The sequence below is a fragment of the Geotrypetes seraphini genome, chromosome 17 (genome assembly GCF_902459505.1).
Source record: "Geotrypetes seraphini chromosome 17, aGeoSer1.1, whole genome shotgun sequence".
NCBI classification, from domain to species: Eukaryota; Metazoa; Chordata; class Amphibia; order Gymnophiona; family Dermophiidae; genus Geotrypetes; species Geotrypetes seraphini.
Window position 1 is genome coordinate 40423832 of NC_047100.1, and position 24704 is coordinate 40448535.

The following is a 24704-nucleotide window of genomic DNA, read 5'->3' on the forward strand; positions in this document are numbered from 1 at the left end:
TGCTTCTAAGTATTAACTTTCTGGTTTGCTTCTGCTTCTAAGTATTAACTTTCTGGTTTGCTTCTGCTTCTAAGTATTAACTTTCTGGTTTGCTTCTGCTTCTAACTATTAACTTTCTGGTTTGCTTCTGCTTCTAACTATTAACTTTCTGGTTTGCTTCTGCTTCTAACTATTAACTTTCTGGTTTGTTTGCTTCTAAGTGTTTAACTTTCTGGTTTGTTTGTTTGCTTCTAAGTAAGTCTTAACTTTCTGGTTTGTTTGTGCTTCTAAGTAAGTCTTAACTTTCTGGTTTGTTTGTGCTTCTAAGTAAGTCTTAACTTTCTGGTTTGTTTGTGCTTCTAAGTAAGTCTTAACTTTCTGGTTTGTTTGTGCTTCTAAGTATTAACTTTCTTGTTTGTTTCTACTTTCTGGTTTGTTTGTGCTTCTAAGTATTAACTTTCTTGTTTGTTTCTACTTTCTGGTTTGTTTGTGCTTCTAAATAAGCATTAACTTTCTAGTTTGTTTGTGCTTCTAAGTCTTAACTTTCTATTTGTGCTTCTGCTTCTAAGTCTTAACTTTGTTTGTTTGTGCTTCTAAATAAATATTAACTTTGTTTGTGCTTTCCTAAGTATTTCCTTTGTAAAATAAGTATTTCTCAAATGTAGAGTCAGAAATTAGCCCCAAAAGAGGAGAGCTGGAGGGAAAGAGGTTTGGGTGTTGCTCATTAGCAGGTTGAGACTGCAGTTAATGGTTTAATGCAAAGTAGACTTCATTAAGTGCAGCGTCATTTCAGTAGACTTCAGGTTGGAGCTGATTAGTCATTGGAGACAGCAAGATGGTTTAGATGATGGAGAGAGTGAGAACAAGAACAGAGCTAACACTTCAAAACAACATTTGTCAGATTCATACAGTTCAAAAAGTTATCTGCTACTTCCTTTTCAGAAGTTAGCCCAAAAGAGGGAAAGAGGTCTGGGTACTGGTAGAAGCAGGTTGAGACTGAACACACACAAGCATAGTAGACTTCATTAACTGCAGAGTCATTGCAATAGTCTATAGCACAGGTGTCGAAGTCGGTCCTTGAGGGCCGCAATCCAGTCGGGTTTTCAGAATTTCCCCAATGAATATGCATTGAAAGCAGTGCATGCACCTAGATCTCATGCATATTCATTGGGGAAATCTTGAAAACCCGACTGGATTGCGGCCCTCGAGGACTGACTTCGACACCCCTGGTCTATAGGTTGGAGCTAATTAGTCAGTGGAGACAGGAAGATGGTTTAGATCAGGGGTCTCAAAGTCCCTCCTCGAGGGCCGCAATCCAGTCGGGTTTTCAGGATTTCCCCAATGAATATGCATGAGATCTATGTGCATGCACTGCTTTCCGTGCATATTTATTGGGGAAATCCAGAAAACCCGACTGGATTGCGGCCCTCGAGGAGGAACTTTGAGACCCCTGGTTTAGATGGTGAGAAGAGAAACAAGAGCACAGCTATAAATACTATTAACAGTTCACAGAGAAAATCTGCTACCTACTTTTTAGAAGTTTGGGTGCCGTAAGAAACCCTACTTTGCCATCAGTTTAAAGAACAATTAGAAAACGAGCATTAGTGGTAAGTTCATAATGCTAGTAAATGTTTGGTTTTGTTCCCAGCTAGAATACATTAAACTCAAAGAAAATGTTAGCAGGAACGGTCCATGAAAGCATCTTAGCTAATAAGAACATAAGCAGTGCCTCCGCCGGGTCAGACCATAGGTCCATCCTGCCCAGCAGTCCGCTCCCGCGGCGGCCCAAACAGGTCACGACCTGTCTAAATCACCAGAAGGGGCCCCCATGCCACCTCGGTTTCCTAATTGAGTCCTATCTTCCCATCAAAGTCCTAGCCCTCCGGTCTTGCACCTGCACGACCTGGTTGGGTTTCTACATTTATTTTCTGGTTAGCTTTCTCAGTATCCCATGATCCCATAGTCTTTTGTTTTTAAGAAATGGGTTGTAAAACTCGAGACCATAATGAAGAATGAGAAACTACCTTTCTAGTGTATCTAGAAGTCAGCATCCTGCGCTACTGATCCCTTTAAACTTTACATGGAAGGTTAACATTAATCCTCCTCTGGTTTCTTCAGCTGCCAGTTTTGACATTTCAGTGGTGTTAGTCACATGTCCGTCCATTATAAATCTTAAACTCCTCTGTTGTGCTTCACTAACGATCCACCCCTTGGCCAAACACGTGAAGAATGACAACTGCCAGAATACTGTTTCCTAAATCAGAAAATATTTAACTTTATTGCAGATGTCCCTAAGAACCTTTCTACTGTCTCCTGTATGTTACAATTTGTTTAAACTGTGGAGCGTACAGTACTCGGTAGTGCTGCCCGATTCAGGAAAAAACATTTCAGTTCAGCCTATTGAATTAATTTTTCAATTCGATTTTCCTGCCCAATTGGGTGTTTTGTTTTTTTTTGTTTTTTTTCAAACATCCCAACACTTTTCCCTCTCTCTCTCTCTCTCTCTTAAATCCTAGCTTACGTTCACGGTCTAACAGCATCTCTGGCAGGATACATATTGTAAACAGAAAATAATTTTTTCTACCTTTTGTTGTCTGGTCGTTATTCAAATCATGTGGGTCCCAGGCTCTGGTTGTCTTATGATCAGGGGGGGAGGGTCTCCTTCTTTTGCCGTGCTAACCATCCATCTTCCATCTCTGTCCTCACCTTCCGTTTCCCTCCCCACCATCTCTCCTTTTCTCAACTACCCTTTTCATCACCAGACCACAAAGACCGAAAATAAAATAATTTTTCCTATTTAGAGATTGAACTATGTCAGACTTGACAATTTACATCTGATGTCTATACTTTGCACTGTTGTACTGCATGCAGCAGCGTTTGTCTTTCTGTATTTGTCTAGGGTTTATCTATGCATGTGTGACCAAGGCCAGGTGATATGGTAGGAATGAATGTCGAGAAGTATTATTGGTGTCATGACCCCCCAAACGGCCTTTGCTTAAAAAAGTAGTGCAGACAGCTGCCCTAGAGGGATAAGGACACCATCTGTGTGTGTGTGTTACAAGTTAGCACCGTAGCACTTCTTAGTTGTAAGGATTCATTTGGGCTAATGTATTTTAGACATCATTGTGCATCCGGTATAAAATTATTTTTATCAAGACTTTTACCTCAGTGGTAATAGAAATAAAGATCCCAAAAGTTGGTCAAGTGCTAGTTTTGTACCAGCTTTTTAACTCATCAAGACGCACACATAAATCTCACTCAGTTTATATAGAAAGTGGGATAACTGTTAAGCCGTTTGTCAGAATTTGTTTTCTTCTTTAAATTCACTTGGATCCTCCGACCTAGGTTATAGGATTGAGGTCTAAGGAAGCTTGTAAATTTTGCCTTTTTTTTCTGTAAAATTCTTGTTTTAAGCATTGCTTCTGTATTTCCTAAACAAGTATGTACTTGCTTATAATTTTCAAATACCAATAAATAAGCAATAATCTTTTTTTTTTTTTTTTTTTTTTTAAACCCTCACTCACCTACTAGGTACCAGCCGTTTAAAAAAACTAAGTCAAAAATCACTGAAGGGGTAATAAACTCAACTAGTTTGTTGCAAATTCATACCAGTTTGCATACTAGTTCATTATCTTATTACTAGCTATTCCAGCTCTGCAGAGACGCCTCTTTTGAATGGCTGAATCGTGTATGAAAATATTGGAACTTAGCTTCAATTAACGACTGGTTTAAAAAAAACTAAACATATAGCCAAAATCATTAAACGACATCTTGCTGTGGTGCTTAAGAGGCTGGTGTAAATCTCCCATCCGTTATCGAGGTATACGGTACGATTAACATGTCTGGTCCTAGGAAGACACGAGCCTAGGTTCTGCAACCAGTGGACTGGGCAGTTAATAAGTCCCAAAGTAGATGAAGACCAGAAACACAGATACTATCCACATACAAGCAAAGTTTGACAATTCTTAAATACATTTTCATATCCTTTTCAAGTACCCATAATTGATGTGACTTACAGTATGAAAGAAAAAACAAACAAACAGTATTTCATTCTGAAAATCTCTCAGCCAAAAAGTGCCATGTGGATAATAGCTGTTCATTTTTAAACACTAGTCGATCAAGCAACAACTGTTTATTGGGGGGGGGGGAGGGGAAAGGTCCAACCTGGCCAAGTATCTGCTGAACAGCATGCATCAGACTAAGATTACATGATCCGCCCAAAAAACAATGCCCAAATTGCAAAACTCTCTGTGTTGGACCAATTCTATAAGGAGTGACAAATGTTTTCCGTCGGTACCGTGTAATTTGAGTGTGGAAAACCCCTGCTGCGTGATGTCTGGTGATGACTCCTTTCTTTGACCGCCTTCATTCCTCTGTGCACTTTATGTAATGTTCCCCTCTTTTTGTGGTGATTTTTGAACCCCGATAATACTGTTTAAGATGCCGATAGCTCAAACTTTTCAATCCAAGCCAGGTGTATATGTTGGGAACTTGAGTACATGAGAACCGATTTCTAACAAATGATATAAGCAACAAGTGAAACTTAAGAACATTAAGATAGAAGAGAAGGTGGTATTTATTGATGTCTGTCCATACCAAGTTCTGTGGATGACATCACCCGCAAATGGGAATATATCTGTTGTCCTCGGAGAACACTCGCTGCAGATAATCTCCAATGTGTATAGATAGAAAACTCAAAAGAAGAAGCAGAGAAGTTTTCTCCTATCTACGTTTATATGAATGCAAGATTATTGCCCCAATTGCACCGCTACTATTTCTTTGCCATTCTTGGGTTCCTTGAAAAAGAACTTCAGGGACCTGAATAGCACATTTATAAGCACTCTTTTCACAAATTCCATACATAGTTCGGCTATAACGACACAATTCTGAGTGTATGTGAAAAACATCATAAGCTCCATTCGTACATATACTTCACTTAATAACTTATACTTTAGCAGTCTGACACACAGCATTGTTAGATAGAAAACTACACACGCTGGTTCTCATGCAAATCTTGAAAACCTGGTGTGCCCCAAGGCCAGGCATATGTTGTTTACCAAGATCTGTAATAATCCACATAGCTGCCAAACTTAGTGAGACCGTTATCCGCCTCCCTGGGCTTATTGATGAAACTGGTCTGCGTGATTTGGGATGACTAGAAAACCAATATGTGATATTATCTCACATTTTTATGCCGATTCTAGAACTGTTCTTAGTTTTCTTCTATCACGTACAGTTGGAGGGAAATTTCTCAATACAGACCTGTAAGCCTTTAGGCTGGCACAACTGTTGCTGCTGGTTGTTATTGTGTGGTCTCGGAAGTGTTGTTTATCTCATAGTAACATAGTAGGTCATATGACGGCAGATAAAGACCCGAATGGTCTCTCCCTCCCCTCCCCTCCCCTCCCACAAAGCTCTCCCCCGCTTCCCGACGTCAATTCTGACTTTGAAGAGGAAGTTCCGAGCCAGCCAGGCAGCGATTGGCCGGTCGGCTCGGCGCTTCTGCGTCGGGAAGCGGGTAGAACGCAAAGGCGACGCGATCGACCTTTTGGGCGCCCTTGGTCTACACGCAAGTGTGTGAACAATTCAAATGTTTTTCTGTTACATTTGTGGAAATTATACAGTGCTTCAGCAAAGAACAGATATAACAGACTTTGAAACTTGGTGACTGGCATGGCGCACCAAAGAAAGTTTGCCGCTATTGTGTTGAGAGGTTAAGATTGTGGACAAAAGGAAAGAAAACGTGCGTGCCATTTACAATTCCTAGTGTGTGGAGGGAGCCTAAAGACCACCTTAATGACTGTTACTTCTGTTTAGTTAATGTTCAGGGGTGCAATTCCAAAAATAAGAACCATTGTGTATCCACGCATTCCTTCAGCCGGTTCCGGATGGAGAAAACCCGCGTGCTCCTCTTCCTTCGGCTGTTTTAGAGAACCTGACAGAAGATGATGTTGTAAGTGAATTTGATGCCATCGCCAAAGACGATACCGATGATGTCTACCGGCCTGAATACGACTTTACTCCACGACGGTTCTCTCAGAGTGCACTTAATGATCTAGTGCGTGATTTGAATCTACAGAACTACTTGGCTCTCAGCTTAAAAGTAAGAATCTTCTGGAACCGGGAACACATGACTCACGGTACAGACGCAGAGAGAAAGAACTAGTTCCTTTATTCTCACTGAACGATTCCTTGGTTTACTGCAATAACAAACAAGTTAATGCACTTCTATGGTACAAAACGTGATCCTACTCGGTGGAGACTTTTCATAGACTCATCAAAGAGAAGCCTCAAAGGCATGTTACTGCATAATGGGAATGTGTATTTGGTTTTTTTGGTTCAAATGGTGTATTTGGTTCAAATGAAAGAGACATTATATCCAGTATGAGGAACACAAATGGCTTATCTGCGGTGACTTCCAAAGTTATAGGAATACTTTTAGGACAACAAGCTGGGCTCACAAAATTGCCTTGTTTTCTATGTGAATGGAACAGTTGGGCAAAGCAAAGATATTGGAGTATGAGAGTTTTGCAAGAGCGGTAAAATTTTGTGCCTGGAACTAAAAACATCCTGCATGAACAGCTTCTAGACCTCCCTCTCCCCCCCCCCCCAAAAAAAAAATGCCCTTCTTCCACCACTAAACATCAAATTGGACTTAATGAAGCAGTTTGTAAGGGCTCTACCACAGGAAATTTCCCTTCATCGCATAAGATTGAAAGTTGGAATTTTTATTGGTCCTCAAATAAAGAAACTGATGAAGATTTTGATAAAACAATGAAAGAGAGAAAAAGACGCATAGACCGCCTTCCGATCTGTTACTGAAAACTTTCTAGGGCATAACAAAGATCCGAATTATAGGGCCATTGTTGAAATAATGTTGGAAAATTTCAAAAATTGGGTTGTAACATGAGTGCGAAAGTTCACTTTCTACATTCCCGTATCGACTACTTTCCGGAAAATCTAGGACATTATAGTAAAGAGCAAGATGAACGTTTTCACCGAGATATTAAAGAGATGGAGAGGAGGTACCGGGGGAGATGGAATGAAACTATGATGGCCGACTACTGTTGGATGTTGAAGAGGGACAGTCGAGATCTTCAAGGAAGTCAAAGAAGAGAAAGTTTGAAAATTAATGGAACGCTGTTTGCTTTTTGTTTTGATACAGGGTAGTCGAGAAATAAATTAGGGCAGTTCTTTACAATATTTTTTTTAATGTGTTTGTAATAAAAATTGACCTCGTGTGAATTAGGTGTTTGAATACATTTGTGCTTACGGTAATTAAAATCGTGAAAACTTAACTTCTTATTTTGTGTAAAAACCTGATGTGATAGGCAAAAATGGAAGTCATTTATACAATCGGCATAAAAAATAGATTTGAGAACTACTTGTAAGAAATCTGAGTAAAAGTTTTAAAATGCAGACTGGTGTAGTTTGGTTTTAACCACTGTCATTCAGCGAAGATAATCTTAGTGTGCTTGGAAGCCCGGCATGGCTGTAACACTGGTGTTGAGATTAGAACTTTGTTAAAACATGGTATATTAATGAAATTGGACCCCCCCCTCCCCCCCCTCAATGAATGCAATGTGAAGAAGCCAAAACACACGGTTACAGAATGGTTTTTCAGGTCATTGATGTTAACGGATGCCATCGGTGTCATTTGCTATCAGGAAAAATTATGTTCTTACTTGTTAATTTTCTTTCCTTTAGTCACAGCAGATGAAGCCAGAGACTAGTGGGATTACGTTCATCAACCAACAGGTGGACATAGAGAGAACTGAGTTGTCCTCAGCCTTATTGGATGCACAGCCTCCTGGCCAACCAGTATAGTTCATCTCAGAGCATCCAAAAATAAACTCAAACTTAAGAAGCTCCTTTCCCACACGCATGAAACACAAAAAAACAATACTCAAATGACCGAAAATGCAACTCCGGCGTAAAAAACATTCCCAAACCACGTGCAAGAGCTACTCCAACTGCTGAAAAACAGGGTGGGGCTCTGGATTCATCTGCTGTGCCTAAAGGAAAGAAAATTAACAAGTAAGAACATAATTTTTCCCTTCCTCGTCATCAACGGCAGATGAATTCAGAAACTAGGAGGGAAATAAGAAGACCCGCACCCAGACTACCACTGGATACCTAGAGAACAACCAAGATATTGTGAAAACTTTCACTTCTAATTCATGCTATGCGGTATTTGGTCAAGGAGATTTTACATTACCGAGGCTAATCTCAGAATACATGCGAGCAGGCGCAAACAGTACCTGAGAGCGCTAGGCTGTAGAAACCACAGCTGCCGTGCCCCGCCACGAATAGAATGAGTGCAGAGCACCAGACTGTCGTGACGCTATAGATATATAAAATCTACTGACGATTCTCAACTCTTAATTATGCTTAAAAAAACGACTGAGGATTGAATCCCAACCCTGTCCTGGAGGACCACCGGGCCAATCGGGTTTTCAGGTAGCCCTAATGAATATGCACGAGAGAGATTTGCATATAATGGAAGTGACAGGCATGCAAATCTGCTCCGTGCATATTCATTAGGGCTAGCCTGAAAACCCTAGTGGCCTGGTGGTCCTCCAGGACAGGGTTGGGAACCGCTGTCCTAGCCTGTTGGAAAGCCATGACATTCAGGAAAAAGCACAACAATATAACAGACCCCCTTCCCCTTGCAAGGTTCACAACCTAAAGAAGAGCCATCTCAAACTAGTACTCTGAAAAGAGGCAAATTGCTGAACAAATGTTAAGAAGAAATCCTCACCTAAGAGAGGAAATGACACCTACACCTACACATAGAACGCTACAGAAGAGGCACGGTTGAAGCCAGCCTCCACTCTCTAGCAGATGAGGCCCGCTGAAGGGTGCCAAACTAGACTTCAGAAATCACAAAGAAAGCTGGAGGGACATAGAGGAATCAAATCAACTGAAATGTGAATACTACTGGAGAGAAACAAATTTCAGTTCCGAGTAGCTAGACCGTATCCGAAATGAGAGGGTAGAAATATAATCCATCCGCATCGGCTATGCTGCAAAAACTGCACAGAAATGAAGACGATATGCAGATGGAAAAACCCCGCCCAACAGAAGAGTCTATCGTGTGAGACAAACTAGATATACCGAGAAGGTCTGTAATTACCGCCCTCACCAAAGTATGGGCTATATAAAACAGTGGAATAGTAACAGGTATGCTGGTACCTAAGGAAACCGACCCAAAGCTCAGAGAAAATGAGGCGACAAAGTGGTAAGGAGACTCATCCAGACTCGCGGACCAGAAATCCATAAAATGAAGAGAGAAAGATGAGCCCGCCGGGAAGGTGTGGAAAGAATAAACGCAGCCCAACCGCTGCAGAAGAAATACGTTTCAAGTTTTATTTTAGTTAGATGAATCGCTTATTTAGTTTTACTAAGCTAGGAACAAAATTGATAAAAATATAAACATATTATATTTAGACATACAATTTAAAATAATGGGTAAGCGGGAACAGAACTAAGAACGTAAGCAATGCCTCTGCCGGGTCAGACCTGAGGTCCATTGTGCCCAGCAGCCCGCTCACGCGGCGACCCCAACAGGTCCAGGACCTGTGCAGTGATCCTCTATTTATACCCTTCTATCCCCCTTTCCAGCAGGAAATTGTCCAATCCTTTCTTAAACCCCAATACCGTACTATGCCCTATTACGTCCTCTGGAATCGCATTCCAGGTATCCACCGCACGATGGGTAAAGAAGAACTTCCTAGCATTTGTTTTGAATCTGTCCCCTTCCAGTTTTTCCGAATGCCCTCTTGTTCTTATATTTTTTTGAAAGTTTGAAGAATCATAAGAACATAAGAAGCGCCATCTCCGGATCAGACCTTCAGTCCATCAAGTCCGGCGATCCGCACACGCGGAGGCCCTGCTAGGTATACACCTGGCTTATTTTATAGCCAACCATATCTTTATATGCCTCTCTCAAGGAGATATGCATCTAGTTTGCTTTTGAAGCCTAGGACTGTCGATTCCGCAATAATCTCCCCTGGGAGAGTATTCCAGATGTCAACCACTCTCTGTGTGAAGCAGAACTTCCTGATATTAGTCCTGAACTTGCCCCCCCTTAGCTTCATTTCATGTCCTCTTGTCCGTGTCAAATTGGACAATGTAAATAGTTTTTTCTGCTCTATTTTGTCGATTCCTTTCAGTATTTTGAAGGTTTCGATCATATCCCCACGCAGTCTCCTTTTCTCAAGGGAGAACAATCCCAGTGTTTTAAGTCGATCCTCATATTCCAGTTTCTCCATACCCTTCACTAGTTTAGTTGCTCGTCTCTGCACCCTCTCCAGCAGTTTTATATCCTTCTTTAAGTAGGGAGACCAATGTTGGACGCAGTATTCCAAGTGGGGTCTGACCATTGCCCTATAAAGCGGCATTATAACTTTCTCCGATCTACTCGAGATTCCTTTCTTTATCATGCCCAACATTCTATTTGCCTTATTTGCCGCTGCCGCGCATTGTGCCGATGGCTTCAGGGTCCTATCTATCAGTACACCCAGATCCCTTTCTTGTTCACTTTTTCCCAGAGTTGCACCTGACATTCTGTACTCGTATTCCTTATTTTTACTGCCTAAATGCATTACCTTGCATTTCTCCACGTTGAACTTCATCTGCCATTTCTCCGCCCATTTTTCTAACCGACACAAGTCGCTCTGGAGTTCCTCACTGTCCTCCTGCGATCTGATTGCCCGGCAGAGTTTTGTGTCGTCTGCAAACTTGATGATCTCACTGGATGTTCCGTTTTCCAGGTCATTGATATAAATATTAAAAAGGATCGGCCCAAGTACCGAGCCTTGGGGTACACCACTAGTCACTTTCTCCCAGTCGGAGAACTTCCCATTTATGCCCACTCTCTGCTTCCTGTTTTCCAGCCATTTGCCTATCCATCTTTGTATATCTCCCTCTATGCCATGGCTTTGTAGTTTCCTAAGAAGTCTTTTGTGTGGAACTTTGTCAAATGCTTTCTGGAAGTCCAAGTATATTATGTCCACCGGCTTTCCACTATCAATTTGCTCGTTCACGGTCTCAAAGAATTGGAGTAAATTCGTCAAACACGATTTCCCTTTCCTGAATCCATGTTGACTGGGTTTCATCAAGTCATGTGTGTCCAAGTGCTGAACTATGCTATCCTTGATCAGTGATTCAATCATCTTGCCGGGGACAGATGTAAGACTCACAGGTCTATAGTTGCCCGGTTCTCCTCTCGATCCTTTTTTGAAAATTGGCGTGACGTTCGCTTTCCTCCAGTCGTCTGGTATCTGACCAGTTCTGATTGACAGGTTTGCAAGTTTTTGCAGTAACTCTCCGATTTCGACCTTCAATTCCTTCAAGACTCTCGGGTGAATTTCATCCGGTCCAGGGGATTTGTCACTTTTAAGTTTGTCGATCTGGTAGTATATCTGATCTAAGTTCACTTCAACTGTGGTGAGGCTGTCCTTTATTTCTCCTGTAAACAGTTTCTCCACTTCAGGTATTGTTGAGGTGTCCTCCTTCGTAAAGACAGACGCAAAGAAGGAATTTAGTTTGTCTGCGATTTGTTTATCTTCCTTGATGTACCCTTTTCTTCCCATGTCTCTATCATATCCCCTCTAAGTCTCCTTCTCTTCTCCAGGGAAAAGAGACCCAGTTTCTCCAATCTCTCAGCGTATGAAAGGTTTTCCATCCCTTTTATCAGACGTGTCGCTCTCCTCTGAACCCTCTCAAGTAACGCCATATCCTTCTTAAGGTACGGCGACCAATATTGGACGCAGTATTCCAGATACGGGCGCCACCATCGCCCGATACAGCGGCAGGATAACTTCTTTCGTCCTGGTTGTAATACCCTTCTTGATTATACCTAGCATTCTATTTGCTCTCTTAGCGGCCTCTGCGCACTGCGCCGTCGGCTTCATTGTCATGTCCACCGTTACCCCCGAGTCCCTTTCTCGGGTACTCTCGTTCACTAACAGCCCTCCCGTCGTATAGTTGTACCTCGGGTTTCTGCTTCCCAGATGCAATACTTTACATTTCTCAACGTTGAACTTCATCTGCCATCTCGTTTGCTCAAGTCCCTACAATTCAGTGTTTCCCCCTTCTGCTACCGGACGCTCCCGTTCAGGCCAGTCCCATTTTTCTCGTGACAGCCCCGCTTATGATGTCCAAAGTGACTGTGTCGGTAGTGACTTCTCCTGGATTGAGAAAGAGAATGTAGTTTTACCCAACTGCGACACCAGACCACCTGAGTGTTCTCTCACCAAAGAGCGATCACGTAACTCAAAGAGTGTATTATTCTGGTTACCACTAGGGTGGCCAACGAGTTCAAGTTTCCAATTTGAAGAAAAAACTTGAGCGAAACGCATTAACCTATATTCAGTGCGATGGATAAATTTTAAAACAGGGAACAACACACAGAGTATTTGGGGGAAAAAGATGGCAATCCGGACAAGCAGAGCATGACAGGAAGATCTCCAAGATAGATAGATCGAAACCAAATAGCTAGTAACATCCAGAGCGGCTGCCTCCCCGTCCGACCCTTCCTAGGGAGTGCGAGCCCGCACCGTGACTGGACAAGCAAAATCTTAAGACGCAGCCCAGCAAAATCTTACATATATCCCTGTGCCTGCCTGCACAGCAGTCATTCCGTAAAAATGTACACATGATACGTCAAGAGAATCCCCTTTGTTCCCGAAAATGGATAAATGAGGCACCGTACCTAGATTGGCACGCGAGACTTGACATATAGGAAAAGGAGCAACTGGAAAGTGTTTCCCAGACAGTGGCCTAAACCCCAGTTGTACTTCATGTCCTCAAGTGGCTGCTGAAGAACTGGCTAGTAGACAAACCGACCAGAAATTGCAGCCGCTCGAGCTCCAGACAGAGAAATAATCTTCCAGAAAGAAACAACTGCAAGCGCAGGAAAAAGGAATCTAGTCACAACCAAACCACAATACCCAAGGGTTGAATAGAAAGCTGATACCTAGATAAGGACAGAAGAGGTGAAAACTGCCTAACTAACACGCTTGAACATTCTGCTAGTCAGAATCAAAGAAAGACAGAGGCCTGTGTCGATGCGAGAGACGGGTCTAGAAAACTTTCAAAAGACAGGAGGTAACAAAGTTTGCAATGAATGAGTACGGAGACAGAACACCCCAAAGCCTAGTGGCGCATGGCAAAAGAAGTTGAAATAGACAGGGTATCATGTAATCGAGACATATACTGCTCCTATATAGACTAATGGGTTCTAGAGCCTAGTCAGACTACCCTATAAGGATGGCGCAGAAATATACCAGCCTCCAGCTGTGGACGTGAAAAGTTAACGAAGAAACCTAACAGAAAGGCCGGGAAACCTGACCGCTTAGCACAAGCGGTGTGACTCCGTGATATGAAAATGTCATCGTAAGAGAGGAGAAAATAACAGCAACTGTTGCAGTATACCATAATACAAATATCATGTCGCCAGAGAAAGGGTGCTAAGCTGAAAATAGAGAATGTGAAACCAGCACTCAATGACAGCCAGTTCTGCACCCCAAGACTCTAAGGAAAATAGCCCTGGAAATCGTAAAGTAGAAACCCAGATGGAAATGACAGACACCCTCAACCGTGTGTAGAAGACTAAAGGTGAGAGTATACGTCAAGGCGCCGAGAGCTAGAGCTAGAGCTAGAGATAGTAAATGCTCGCTTACCTAGTTTAAAATAGAATCTAAGTGGGCGCAGCTGCAGAAGCCCTGCGTGCTCGGGGTAATTGTGGGCAAAGGGATCCACCAAAGTCCCCGAGGACTACGTGTCTGAAAGAAAACATTAAATATTAGAGCCCCAAAACAGTGCCTCAATCTACTAAGACCAAAGGGAAGACTTAACCCATAGTGTAGACAGAATCAGACTTGCTAGTAGAGAATGGCACGATGGTTGCTAGCCGCAGGTAACCCGCCGAAACGGTGAGAGAAAAAATAGTGGTCGCTGCGGGGACGGGGACAAGGCTATTCACCGCCCCGTGGAGCGGTGAATGGTCTTGTATCCGCAGTGAAACAATCACAGATCGCACGGTCCAGCATCCCCAAGCTGCTGACTTTAATTCTTCTTCTCCCAGCCGCAAGCTTTGAATAAGCCACGCGTGCGGCTGCTCGAGTTGTTGAATCTTCTCTGATGCGACTTCCTGTTTCCGGTTGCGTCAAAGGAGAAGATTCAACAATTCAAGCAGCCGTGCGTGTGCGGCTGGGAGAAGAATTTTAAAAAATCAGCACCTAAGGTGAGGTGGAGGAGGGAGATGGTGGAATGCTGCGATCAGGCGGGAGGGGGCTGCTGGATCGTGGGTGTTCCCGGCTCACACTAGGAAGGAGGGAGTGAAAGGGAAAGAGATGCTGGGCCGAAGGGATGAAGAGGGAGAGAAAGAAACCCACAGCAGGAAAGAAAGAAGAGGACAGGCAGGTGAGCCAGATGCTGGAAGTGTGGGGGGGGGGGGGGGGGAGAGGGAGAGAAACAGGGAAATAAGCTAGATGGGGTTGCAGAGAAGAGACACATTGGTGTAGAAGAAGAAGAAAGGAGAAATCTAGACACAGGAAAGTAACAGAAACAGAGGGGAAATTATGTGCATGGGGGCATAGGGACAGAGACAAAGAGGGGGCAATGCTAGATACATAGGGGAGATATTAGAAATGGGGAAAATAGGAACACAGAAGCGAGATGGTTTGTGGGGATGGGATGGGGACCGAGCTAGCAGGCTCCAGCGGCTTGCGCAAATTAAATCGTAACGCGAAGGTAAGAAGGAGGGAGGTGGTTGGACAGCGCGAGGGTGTAACGAGAAGGTAAGAGAGAGGGATATGGTCGGTCCGCGCGAGGGGTGCTGAAGGGTGGTAGAAAGGAACAGATGCTGAAGGGTTAGGGTGGTGGTGGAGAGGAACGGACGCTGAAGGGAAATGGGGAACAGAGAGGGGGGGGAGAAGACGCTGGAAGGGAAGAAGACAGAGCTGCCAGACTATGGGGGGAGCAGAGGGAAGAAGATGGGTGTCAGACCAATTGGGGGGAGGGGTGAAGGGAAAGGCACAGTAACAGAGCAAATGGAAGATGCAGAAAGAAGATAGACAGTGGATAGAAGGAATCGAATGAGAAGATGAGGAAAGCAGAAACCAGACAACAAAGGTAGAAAAAAAAATTTATATTTTTGCTCTAGGATAAAGTAGTATATTAGTTGCATTGATAAAAATTTATAAACAAAGCCCTGCCAGCTGATCATCTCTCTCTCTAGTTCAGCAGCCAGAACTTTGATTTATAAACCAAATTGTGCCCCGGTTAAAGTACCCCACGCCAGGACAACCGGCCACTTGCTGCCATCATTCCAAGCTGCATACAACACAGCTGAAAGAAAGCGGCCTGACCAAGGCCGGACCAGGTAATAGTCTTCACATTAGACCAGCCTTATAGCAGGCCCCTGGCCATCAAAGTCAGCCGCAGGTTCACACAGTCCAACAACCGAAAAGAAGCTGAGCGCATCAGTAAAAGGGCAGAATATGCATATGAATATGTCAGGCATACAACAAAAATATCCCCAGCCACTTGTGCGTGCGCACACACACACTCTAAAACGGCACCTGACCTCCACAGGAGAAAGGAAAAATAAAACCCTTGCTTCCAAAACATTGAAGAAGAATAAAAATCAAAACACAAACTTACATCCCCGATAGAAAAATACAGGGAGGGTGTAAACAGAGTAAGCAACTCCCCACCGAGGAAGAAAACCACCTAAGTGACAAGAAAACTATGCGGCTTGGTCAAGGCACAAAGGTACATCCGCCGCTGAAAACAGACTGCCGGCAGATAAGACTCTGTGACCGTTGCCTCCCTAGAGCTCCCGATCCGGCGTCCCGACATTGAGTACACCTAGAAAAGTGAACTGCCACAGCAACCTGGCAGGAACACCTCAGTGAACAGCTGATAATATGCGCTCCACACGGCCGTTGCAGGCAAACCGAAATGGCTGCAAATGCCTGAGGTAAAAATCAGCCTCAGCTCATCCGCGCAGGAAATGCCCAAACATAGTCAAGGACCAGAGGACGGGGACCGACACCGGGTCCTGGCTGTGGGAAGAGCACCAGGTTGAGAATCTGGTCCACTTTTGGGAGTAGCAGGTTCTCGTCGAGGTCTTTCTAGAGGCCTCCAATATCTCCTTGACTGATTGAGACACGGGGAGAGCAGTCAGGGGGAGAGAAACCAAGCATTCAGATGAAGAGATTGAAGATTGGGATGTAACAGCGAACCCTGACCCTGTGATAGTAGAGAGGGAAACAGAGGCAGAGGCAGTGGATCTCTGACACTGAGTTGAAGTAGAAGGGAAAACCACGGCTGGCGTGGCCAGCGAGGGGCAATCAGGATCAGGGTGGCTTGTACTGTTTTCAGGTGGACAAGCGTCCGCAGTATCAGAGGAAACGGCGGGAACGCGTACAGGAACCTTCCCTCCCAGTCGAGGAGGAAGGCGTCGGCCTCGAGCCGGTCCGGGGAGTACATCCGGGAGCAGAAGAGAGGCAGCTTGTGGTTGTGGGGGGATGCGAATAGATCTATTTGAGGCGTCCCCCACTTTTCGAACACCTGTCGTAGGATCTGAGAGTACAGTGACCACTCGTATGGCTGGAGGAGGCGGCTGAGTCTGTCCGCCAGACAGTTTTGTTCTCCTTGTATGTACACCGCTCGAAGGAAGGTGTTGTTTGAGATTGCCCATTTCCAGAGGCGCAGGGCTTCCCGGCAAAGGGACCAAGACCCTGTTCCCCCTTGCTTGTTTACGTAGTACATTGCTACTTGGTTGTCGGTTCGGATGAGAACCACTCGGTCGTGGAGCAGATGTTGAAAAGCTACAGCTGCGAGATAGATGGCCCGAAGCTCCAGCACGTTGATGTGGCAGCGACGGTCTTCTGCTGACCACATCCCTTGAGTGCGTAGGCCGTCTAGATGGGCTCCCCAAGCGTACTCCGACGAGTCCGTGGTGAGTATCTTGCTGTGAGGTGGGGTGAGGGAGAGCAAACCTTTGGAAAGATTTGAAGAGTCGGCCCACCAGCGGAGCAATCGTTGCAAAGAAGGCGTCACTGTCACGGGGCGGTCGATCGGGTCCCGGTCTTGACGCCATTGAGAGGCCAAGGTCCATTGAGGAATTCTCAGATGGAGGCGGGCGAAGGGTGTGACGTGGACGGTGGAGGCCATGTGGCCCAGAAGAGTCATCATCTGCCGAGCTGATACCGAGGTCAGCAGGGAAAACCTTCGACTCAGACTTACTAACGCCTCTAGACGCGGAGGGGGGAGGAAGGAACGGAGGCGAACCGTGTCCAGCGTGGCCCCGATGAACTGCAGGGACTGGGAGGGGCGTAGTTGGGATTTGGGGAAGTTTATCTCGAACCCCAGACTTTGTAGGTAGGTAATAGTCTGTTGGGTCACTGAGATAACCGCTTCCCTGGACGGGGCTTTGATCAGCCAGTCGTCCAGGTAGGGGAATACCTGGAGGCCCTGGGAGCGTAAGCTTGCTGCGACTACCACGAGGCACTTGGTGAAGACCCGGGGTGACGATGCTAGGCCGAAGGGGAGGACACGGTATTGTAGGTGCCAGTCCCCTACCTGAAAACGGTGAGGGGACATGCGTGTACGCCTCCTTCAGATCGAGGGAGCAGAGCCAGTCGCCCTCGTCGATCAGGGGGTAGAGGGTCGGTAGGGAAAGCATCCAAAATTTTTCCCGTACCAGAAATTTGTTGAGGCGTCTCAAGTCTAGTATTGGGCGTAGGTCTCCCGTTTTTTTCGGTACCAGGAAGTAACAGGAGTAGAAGCCCTTCCCCCGTTGGTCGGGGGGAACCTCCTCCACTGTTCTCAGGCGAAGCAGGTCTCGAGCTTCGGAGAGGAGTAGGGGTAGCTGTGTCCGGTTGGGAGGGCAATTCCTTGGGGGGTTGTCCGGATGTAGCTGGGAAAGGGAGGCTACCACTTCCTCAAACTCGAATCGAGCCTGGGAATCAATGTAGGGAGTAAACTTAAGGAGCACCGGCAAGAACTCCAAATATGAAGAAAAAAAGAAATTATAATTGAGCACTCGAGAAGCCATCATAGAATTCTGGTAGATTCTCCTACCGAACTTATCCATCGTCCTTCCCTCTCGTCCCGGTGGTACAGAGGCATAGACCTGGGAGGGATGAGAACGCTTGAGAGAGGACTCGACCAGCAGGGATTGGTGAGAGAGTTGAGCGCCCTCAAACCCCTTGTGATGAACAATGCGGTATCTTGCATCTAATTTGCTCGGGACCGCAGGAATGGAGTACGGCGTCTCAAAACATCGCATAAATGTTTGATCCAGCAATTTATGGAGAGGAAGCTGAAGAGACTCCGCAGGAGGATTAGGCAAGTGCATGGTGTCGAGATACTCCTTAGAATACCGACCCAGTGTCCAAAGTCACATCCAAGTCATCAGCCATTTGCCGAAAGAAGGAAGAAAAAGACAACTGGTCCGCCAGTACCGGCCTCCGAGATGGACTGGACGAAGTGGAAGCCTCAGGATCCAGAGAGACTTGGGAGCGACAAGGAGAATAAGAGGTAGATGGTTCCTCGTACTCCGGCCCCTCCGGGTGAGATAAATCCGAGGAGGAGTACCCCAGACGTGGCAGCTTCTTCTGCGGCGAAACCTCAGAATGGCGTGAGGACTGCCCAGATGAGTGTCTGGATCGATGCCCCTCCCGGTGCCTGGAGGGAGAGCGAGAATGTCGATACTTCGCATGGTCCCCCGAAGCTTCCAGCGAATGAATGGGACTGGAAGCGGTAGATTGAAGGGGCAGGATGGAGGCCGCCTCACGCGATGCAGCCCAGGCCTGGTATGAAGTGCGGAAGAACTCTTCCTGCGATTTACTATGCCCAGGACTTCGATTATCAATCGGGGGAACAGCACCGTGTTGGCGCGGAGGCATAATGGGCTCTAAAGGAGGCATGTTGCTAAAGGAAGCCCGCCTCGAGGGACCGGCCGCCCTTCGCCGCTCCTCCTCGTCAAGCAACGAGATCGATCAACGATGAGGAGGGGGAGGGGGCGGTCCGCCCCCTGGGATCGGGACCGGGAAGTCACCCTGGATGGAGGCGATTAACCTGGGCCCCATAGTCTGCATGAGCTCGACAAACTGATCTTCCAGCAGGGACCGCAGCGAAGCCGATATGGAGGGATCCTCACCGAAAGGGGGTCCTCCGGCACGGTCTTTCGTGGTCGAGTGCTTCTGCTTGGAAGGTTTCGGCACCTTAATGACCACAGGTGGAATAGTGGAAGGCGGTACCTGAGCCGAGGAGACGGGGACAGACACCGGCGCCAAACTCGGGGCCGAAGCCGGTTTCAGAAGGCCCGGAGTAGCAGGAGTAGTCGCTGGCTTCGCATGGACAGGCGAAGCGGCCGATGAAGTCGAAGCCGAAGGTTCTTTAGCAGCTTCCATCCTGAACATCGACTCCCACAACAAACAGCGCCGCTTAAACGCCCGCACTGTTAGAGTGGAACAAGGCCAGCACGATTTCGGGAAATGTTCTGTACCAAGACACTGCAGGCAGCGTTGATGCGGGTCCGTCAGCGAAATCGCGCGCTGGCGCTTGCTACGCTTTTTAAAAACCGGTGATTGGCCGGGACATAGGCCGAAAAAGCTCCGCCGCTAGATCGAAGGAGCTGGGCCTGAGCCACGTAGCCGACCCGGCCGAGTCGACTGAAGAAAAAAAATTTTTTTTTTTTTTTTGAAGAAAAGAAAGAAATTACACGAAAAGAGTAAAAGAAACCCAAAATCGCGGAATTTAGAAGGCAAAAAACGGGAATTCAGTCAGCGCAGAATTGAAGTAAAACTTCTCAGCTCCGCGCAAAGAAAAGAACTGAGGAGACACGCCCGGTCCATCGGGCGGGAAGGCACTGGCGCATGCGCGGTGCGGGCATCTCGAAACTTCTAAGTTTCTTCAAGCAAGACATGCTTGTGAGACGTCCGTATCGGGGCTCTGTCGGATGACATCACCCACTAGTGAGAATACCTGCCTGCTTGTCCTGGGATAATACATTTATTGCATACTTCTTATAAATGTTAACCTAAAGAAGCCTAAATTCAAATTAGAGTCTTACGGCTCATTTGTTGTCATATTGTGAGAATGAGGGACGACGACCTAATGCTGAGATTTTTGAAAGAATGAAAACTATGATATTTTTTGTTTTTACATTTGTATGTTTCTTTTAGGTACCCTATCAACCACTGGACATTCTACCAACTATGTGATTGCAGTTGAAATTCCCAGCACACAACCACAGAAACACTGGATCAAACGTGGTGTGGCACTGATCTGTGCCTTGGACTATTAATGGCTGAGAGTTCATCTTCCTGTTCCATGACTGCTCCAACTCCCAATGATTTTGTACCTCTTGCCTCAACTCTCCAGTTCCCTGCGAGAGTTCTGCCTCCACTCTAGCCATTATTACCTCTTGGCTTCAGTTAAGTGATTCTCATTTAGGGAGCAAGTGCTAACATTTACATGTACATTATAATTCTAGCATGCACACATGAATATTCTGCTTAAGCCCTATACTGTAAATGTGCACCTATTTTTCATACCAAATATTTGCAAGAGAGCGTACACATGCGTGGAACGTGGACGGAGCATTGCTGCCACCTTTGGCGCACGCACTTCCACCGACTGTTTGCTTAAACCAAGTTACATTAGTATTCAGAACTTAGGCACCCACAATAGACTTCTAGCATGTGCCCTCGGGGTGCCTAAATGAAAGCACTCAGTTATAGAATTGCCCCATATGAGCTGGTTCATGCCCAGCTTTTTATTTTTAAAGCTGAACGTCACATTAAATATCAGTGCTTTAAAATTACAGATGTACAGGATCTATCATGCCGTGATGCACATTGCCTCATGTTAAACTGCATAATGTTTACATAGACAGTGGAGGTCATCTCATCTAATCTCTTCTATGTTAAGCATGATTGCGCCATCTCATCAGGATTAACTACAAAAAGTACATCAGCTCTGTGAATCTACAGTTAAGCCTTCGTGATATATTGGTGACAACTTTATGCCAACTGATTATAGTTAGAGTTCCTGCATGCCACATGCAGCTGTAATAGTGCCAAATGTTTGCCACCGCTCTTCCTGATCTCCAAGAGTAGATACTGCAGACTTGAGTGAGAATTGTTTTTATACATTTCACAAACATCAAAGCCTTTACAAATGACTAAGGTGCTAACGTTCAAAAGTCAGAAGTATCTGCCTAGCATAAGGAATTTAAGCTCTAGCTGCTGGTTATCTAAATTTAGATTGCTAACGACAGCAGACATGCTTCACTTAGATATCTAAAATTTAGAGGCCTAAATTTAGGAAACTTTTCAATCCAAAACTTAAATTCCTACCGCAGGCATTTAGCATCTTTTGATATGCTTTTAAATAAGGACCATTAATTGTTAATGCCATCATTTTGTAATACATCTGAGATCCAATCATTTGGAAAAAGTTGAAAGATGTAAAGATGGCTGAAGTTAATGTTTATAGGAAAATTCTGTACGTAGTGTTTGTTGCATTTGGTTCTGTTCAAGTCAATGATTGTCACTGGTCTCTGCTCTACTCCAGCAGGACCACACATTGTATTCAGATAGTAATAAATATATTTACTATACATTCTAGTCTTATTTCATAAAATGACAGAGAGCAGAAGCCTCCTTGTAGCACAATGTACTGACTATGTTAAAGATGAGCATACTTTTCTATAAGGAAAATTTCTTAGAAGATCATCATTTCTGCCTTCCCACAGTGATTAAATGCAATAATTTGAAGTAGTTGGGAATTACCAATATGAAATACAATAATAAGCCTACTGTGAATAAAAAAAATCACATAGAATCATTAGCACTGTGTATCTTACATTCAGCTCTTCAACTCAATAAATGATAATTGTGTAGGAAGAAAAAGACCTTAGAGGTTAAAAAACAGGTGAACCACCTTTCAAAACTACACCTTCATCCAATCAATAAAACTTAACATTTCAAAATGTGCACCATGACCATTTGGACCCTGTTAAAAGCACAGAGAGATTGGAACATAATGTAATATCATTAAGCATTTCTTAAAAATCTTTCCAGTGGTTAGTACTCATAACCCTAAGGAGATTACCGTATTTTTTGGACCATAAGATGCACTTTTTCCACCCCCAAAAAGTCTTATGGACCGAATACACTGCGCACCTTTTTTAGTGGCAGTGGTCCAGCACAGTCTCCTGGATGGCTCCCACCTGTGTCTTGTAAGAGCGATGCACAACGCAGGAGCGTGGCCTTTGCGCTTCCTGCCTGGTCGTGCCGCTCTGTGATTGGCAGCGGTCAGCTTTGGTCTGCTGCGGGTGGCTTTGGCCGGCTGCAGGCTTTCCAGCACCAGACGCACCTACGTATAGAGGAGGAAAAACCCAAGAAGAAAAAAAAATTCTGAACCAAGTTTTTTTTTTCTTGGTTTTTCCTCCTCTATAGGTGGGTGTGTCTTATGGTCCGAAAAATACGGTATATAGATAAGATATAGATACAGATATACCAGATTGAGAAATTAGCCAGTCAATATTCAAAACAATGTAAGTGGGCACGAGAGGATGGATGAAATTGGTGAAAGTAGCATTATACATTAAAGAGGGCTTTGAATTGAATCGATTAAAAAAATCTACAGGACACAAAACACATCTTGGAATCCCAATGGCTAGAAATTCCATGTGTAAACTGGAAAAGGACAGTGATAGTGTATGTGCTACCATCTACCTGAGCAGGATGAACAGATAAATGCAGAAATCTTATCAGAAATTAGGGAGGCTAACCAACTGGGTAACACAATAAGAATGGGTGATTTCAATTAATTTGATATTGACTGGGTAAATGTAACATCAGGCATGCAAGGGAGATAAATTTGCTTGGTGAAATTAAGGACTGCTCTATGGCAGTGTTTTTCAACCGCACTAGTGTGCCGCGAGATGTTGCCTGGTGTGCCGCAGAGCCGCCATCAGGGCAGTACTACCAGTCCTGCATTCAGGGGCCCGGAGCTGACAGGGGGCCCGAGGCAGGGGCGCCAGTAGCTCGCCAAGGCAAAGTGAGTCGATCACCCAGGACTCACTTTGTCTTGGCGATCTAATCTATCGAGCCGAGAAGTCTTTTTCTCCCCGACGTCAATTCTGCAGTCGGAGAGGAAGTTCGGGCCAGCCAATCGCTGCCTGGCTGGGCGGAACTTCCTCTCCTATTGCAGAATTGACGTCAGGGAGAGCATGCGTCGGCGTCGGCTTTGGGGCCTGTTATCCATTGGTGGGTCCTGTTCCCCGATGGCAGTGGCAGTGGCTTGGGGAACGGCAGGGAGAAAGAAAGAAAGGGGGCAGGCAGGGAAACAGAAGGAAAGAAGAGAAACAGAAAAAAAGAAAGAAAGGTCAGGGAGAGAGGAAGAAAAAGTTGGGGGAGGGAATGAGGTGTGGAGGAGAGAAAGCATACAGGCTGATAGAAGGGAAGAAAGATTGGATGCACAGTCAGAAGAAGAAAGTGCAACCGGAAATCACCAGACAAGGTAGGAAAAATGATTTTATTTTAAATTTAGCAAAGTGGAGGCAGTATTACCACAGTTTTCAAAGGAATTTGCCCAAATAACTTAATAGTTAACTGGGTAAATTCCCAGAGATGAAAACTTCCCTTCACTTACTATGCACAGTTCTGAATTTATATCTGCTGTCTATATTTTACAATATGGTCACCTTTTACTAAACCGCAATAGTGGTTTTTAGCGCAGGGAGCCTATGAGCGTCAAGAGCAGCGCTGGGCATTCAGCGCAGCTCCCTGCGCTAACAACTGCTATTGTGGTTTAATAAAAAGGATGGAGGGTATATTTGTCTATTTTTGTATGCTATAAAAACCAAATACAGAGAGAGACTGAGAGCTGTTGACGAAGAGCTACGTGTGTGTCTTTCTTCAATTCCAGCCAGAATATCAGCTTTGTGTTCAGCCAAACAGGCCCAGGTTTCGCACTGAATAAAGTATTTTATAATTTTTTCACTATTCTGTTTACTTAATATTTCATAATAAACTAATTATAAAATACTTTCTTTGTGTTTATTTGATTCCTATTCAAGAGAATTACTTTATATATAGGCACAGAGTTAAATTTTTTAACATTTTCTAATGGTGGTGTGCCTCGTGATTTTTTTCATGAAACAAGTGTGCCTTTGCCCAAAAAAGGTTGAAAAACACTGCTCTATGGAGCAGCTAGCTAGTTCAGGAACCAACAAGAAGAGAAACAATTCTAGACCTAGTTCTTAGTGGAGCCAAGATTTGGTATAGGAGGTAATGGTTTTGAAGCCACTTGGTAAAAGGGACCATAACATGATCAGATTTAATACAATTTCTGACGTCCACACACAAAATCCAATACATTAGCAATTAAATTCTACCATAGTTTGGATTAATGTATGCTAAATCTTCCATTGAGTAACATATAAAGTGTAGTTTTTTTAATATCAACAATAATTTCACATGTTATAATTAAGGATTCCAAAATGTAAATGTGCATCTTATCTCCCGCTCATTCAAAGTAAGGAGAAATTAGGTTCTTACCTGCTAACTTTTTCTTTCTTTTAGCTTCTCCAGACCAGTATAGCTATAGGTCTTACAGATGGGTATATATCTCATCATGACCAGCAGGTGGAAACTGAGACAAAACTTTGGAACTATACATAATAGGTAACT

The 24704-nt window shown here is 44.6% G+C and overlaps 1 protein-coding gene across 6 annotated transcripts in view; it reads left to right on the forward strand.

Moving 5' to 3' along the window:
* DNAH1 (dynein axonemal heavy chain 1) overlaps positions 1-21625 on the forward strand; it is an 813109-nt gene extending 791484 nt beyond the window's left edge. For all 6 annotated transcript variants that reach the window (XM_033926650.1, XM_033926656.1, XM_033926654.1 and 3 more), the window contains one exon: positions 20187-21625. In XM_033926650.1, the coding sequence (XP_033782541.1) occupies positions 20187-20308 (122 nt within the window). In that variant the 3' untranslated portion in view covers positions 20309-21625. The remainder of the gene's footprint in view (positions 1-20186) is intronic.
* Positions 21626-24704: the final 3079 nt, after the last annotated feature.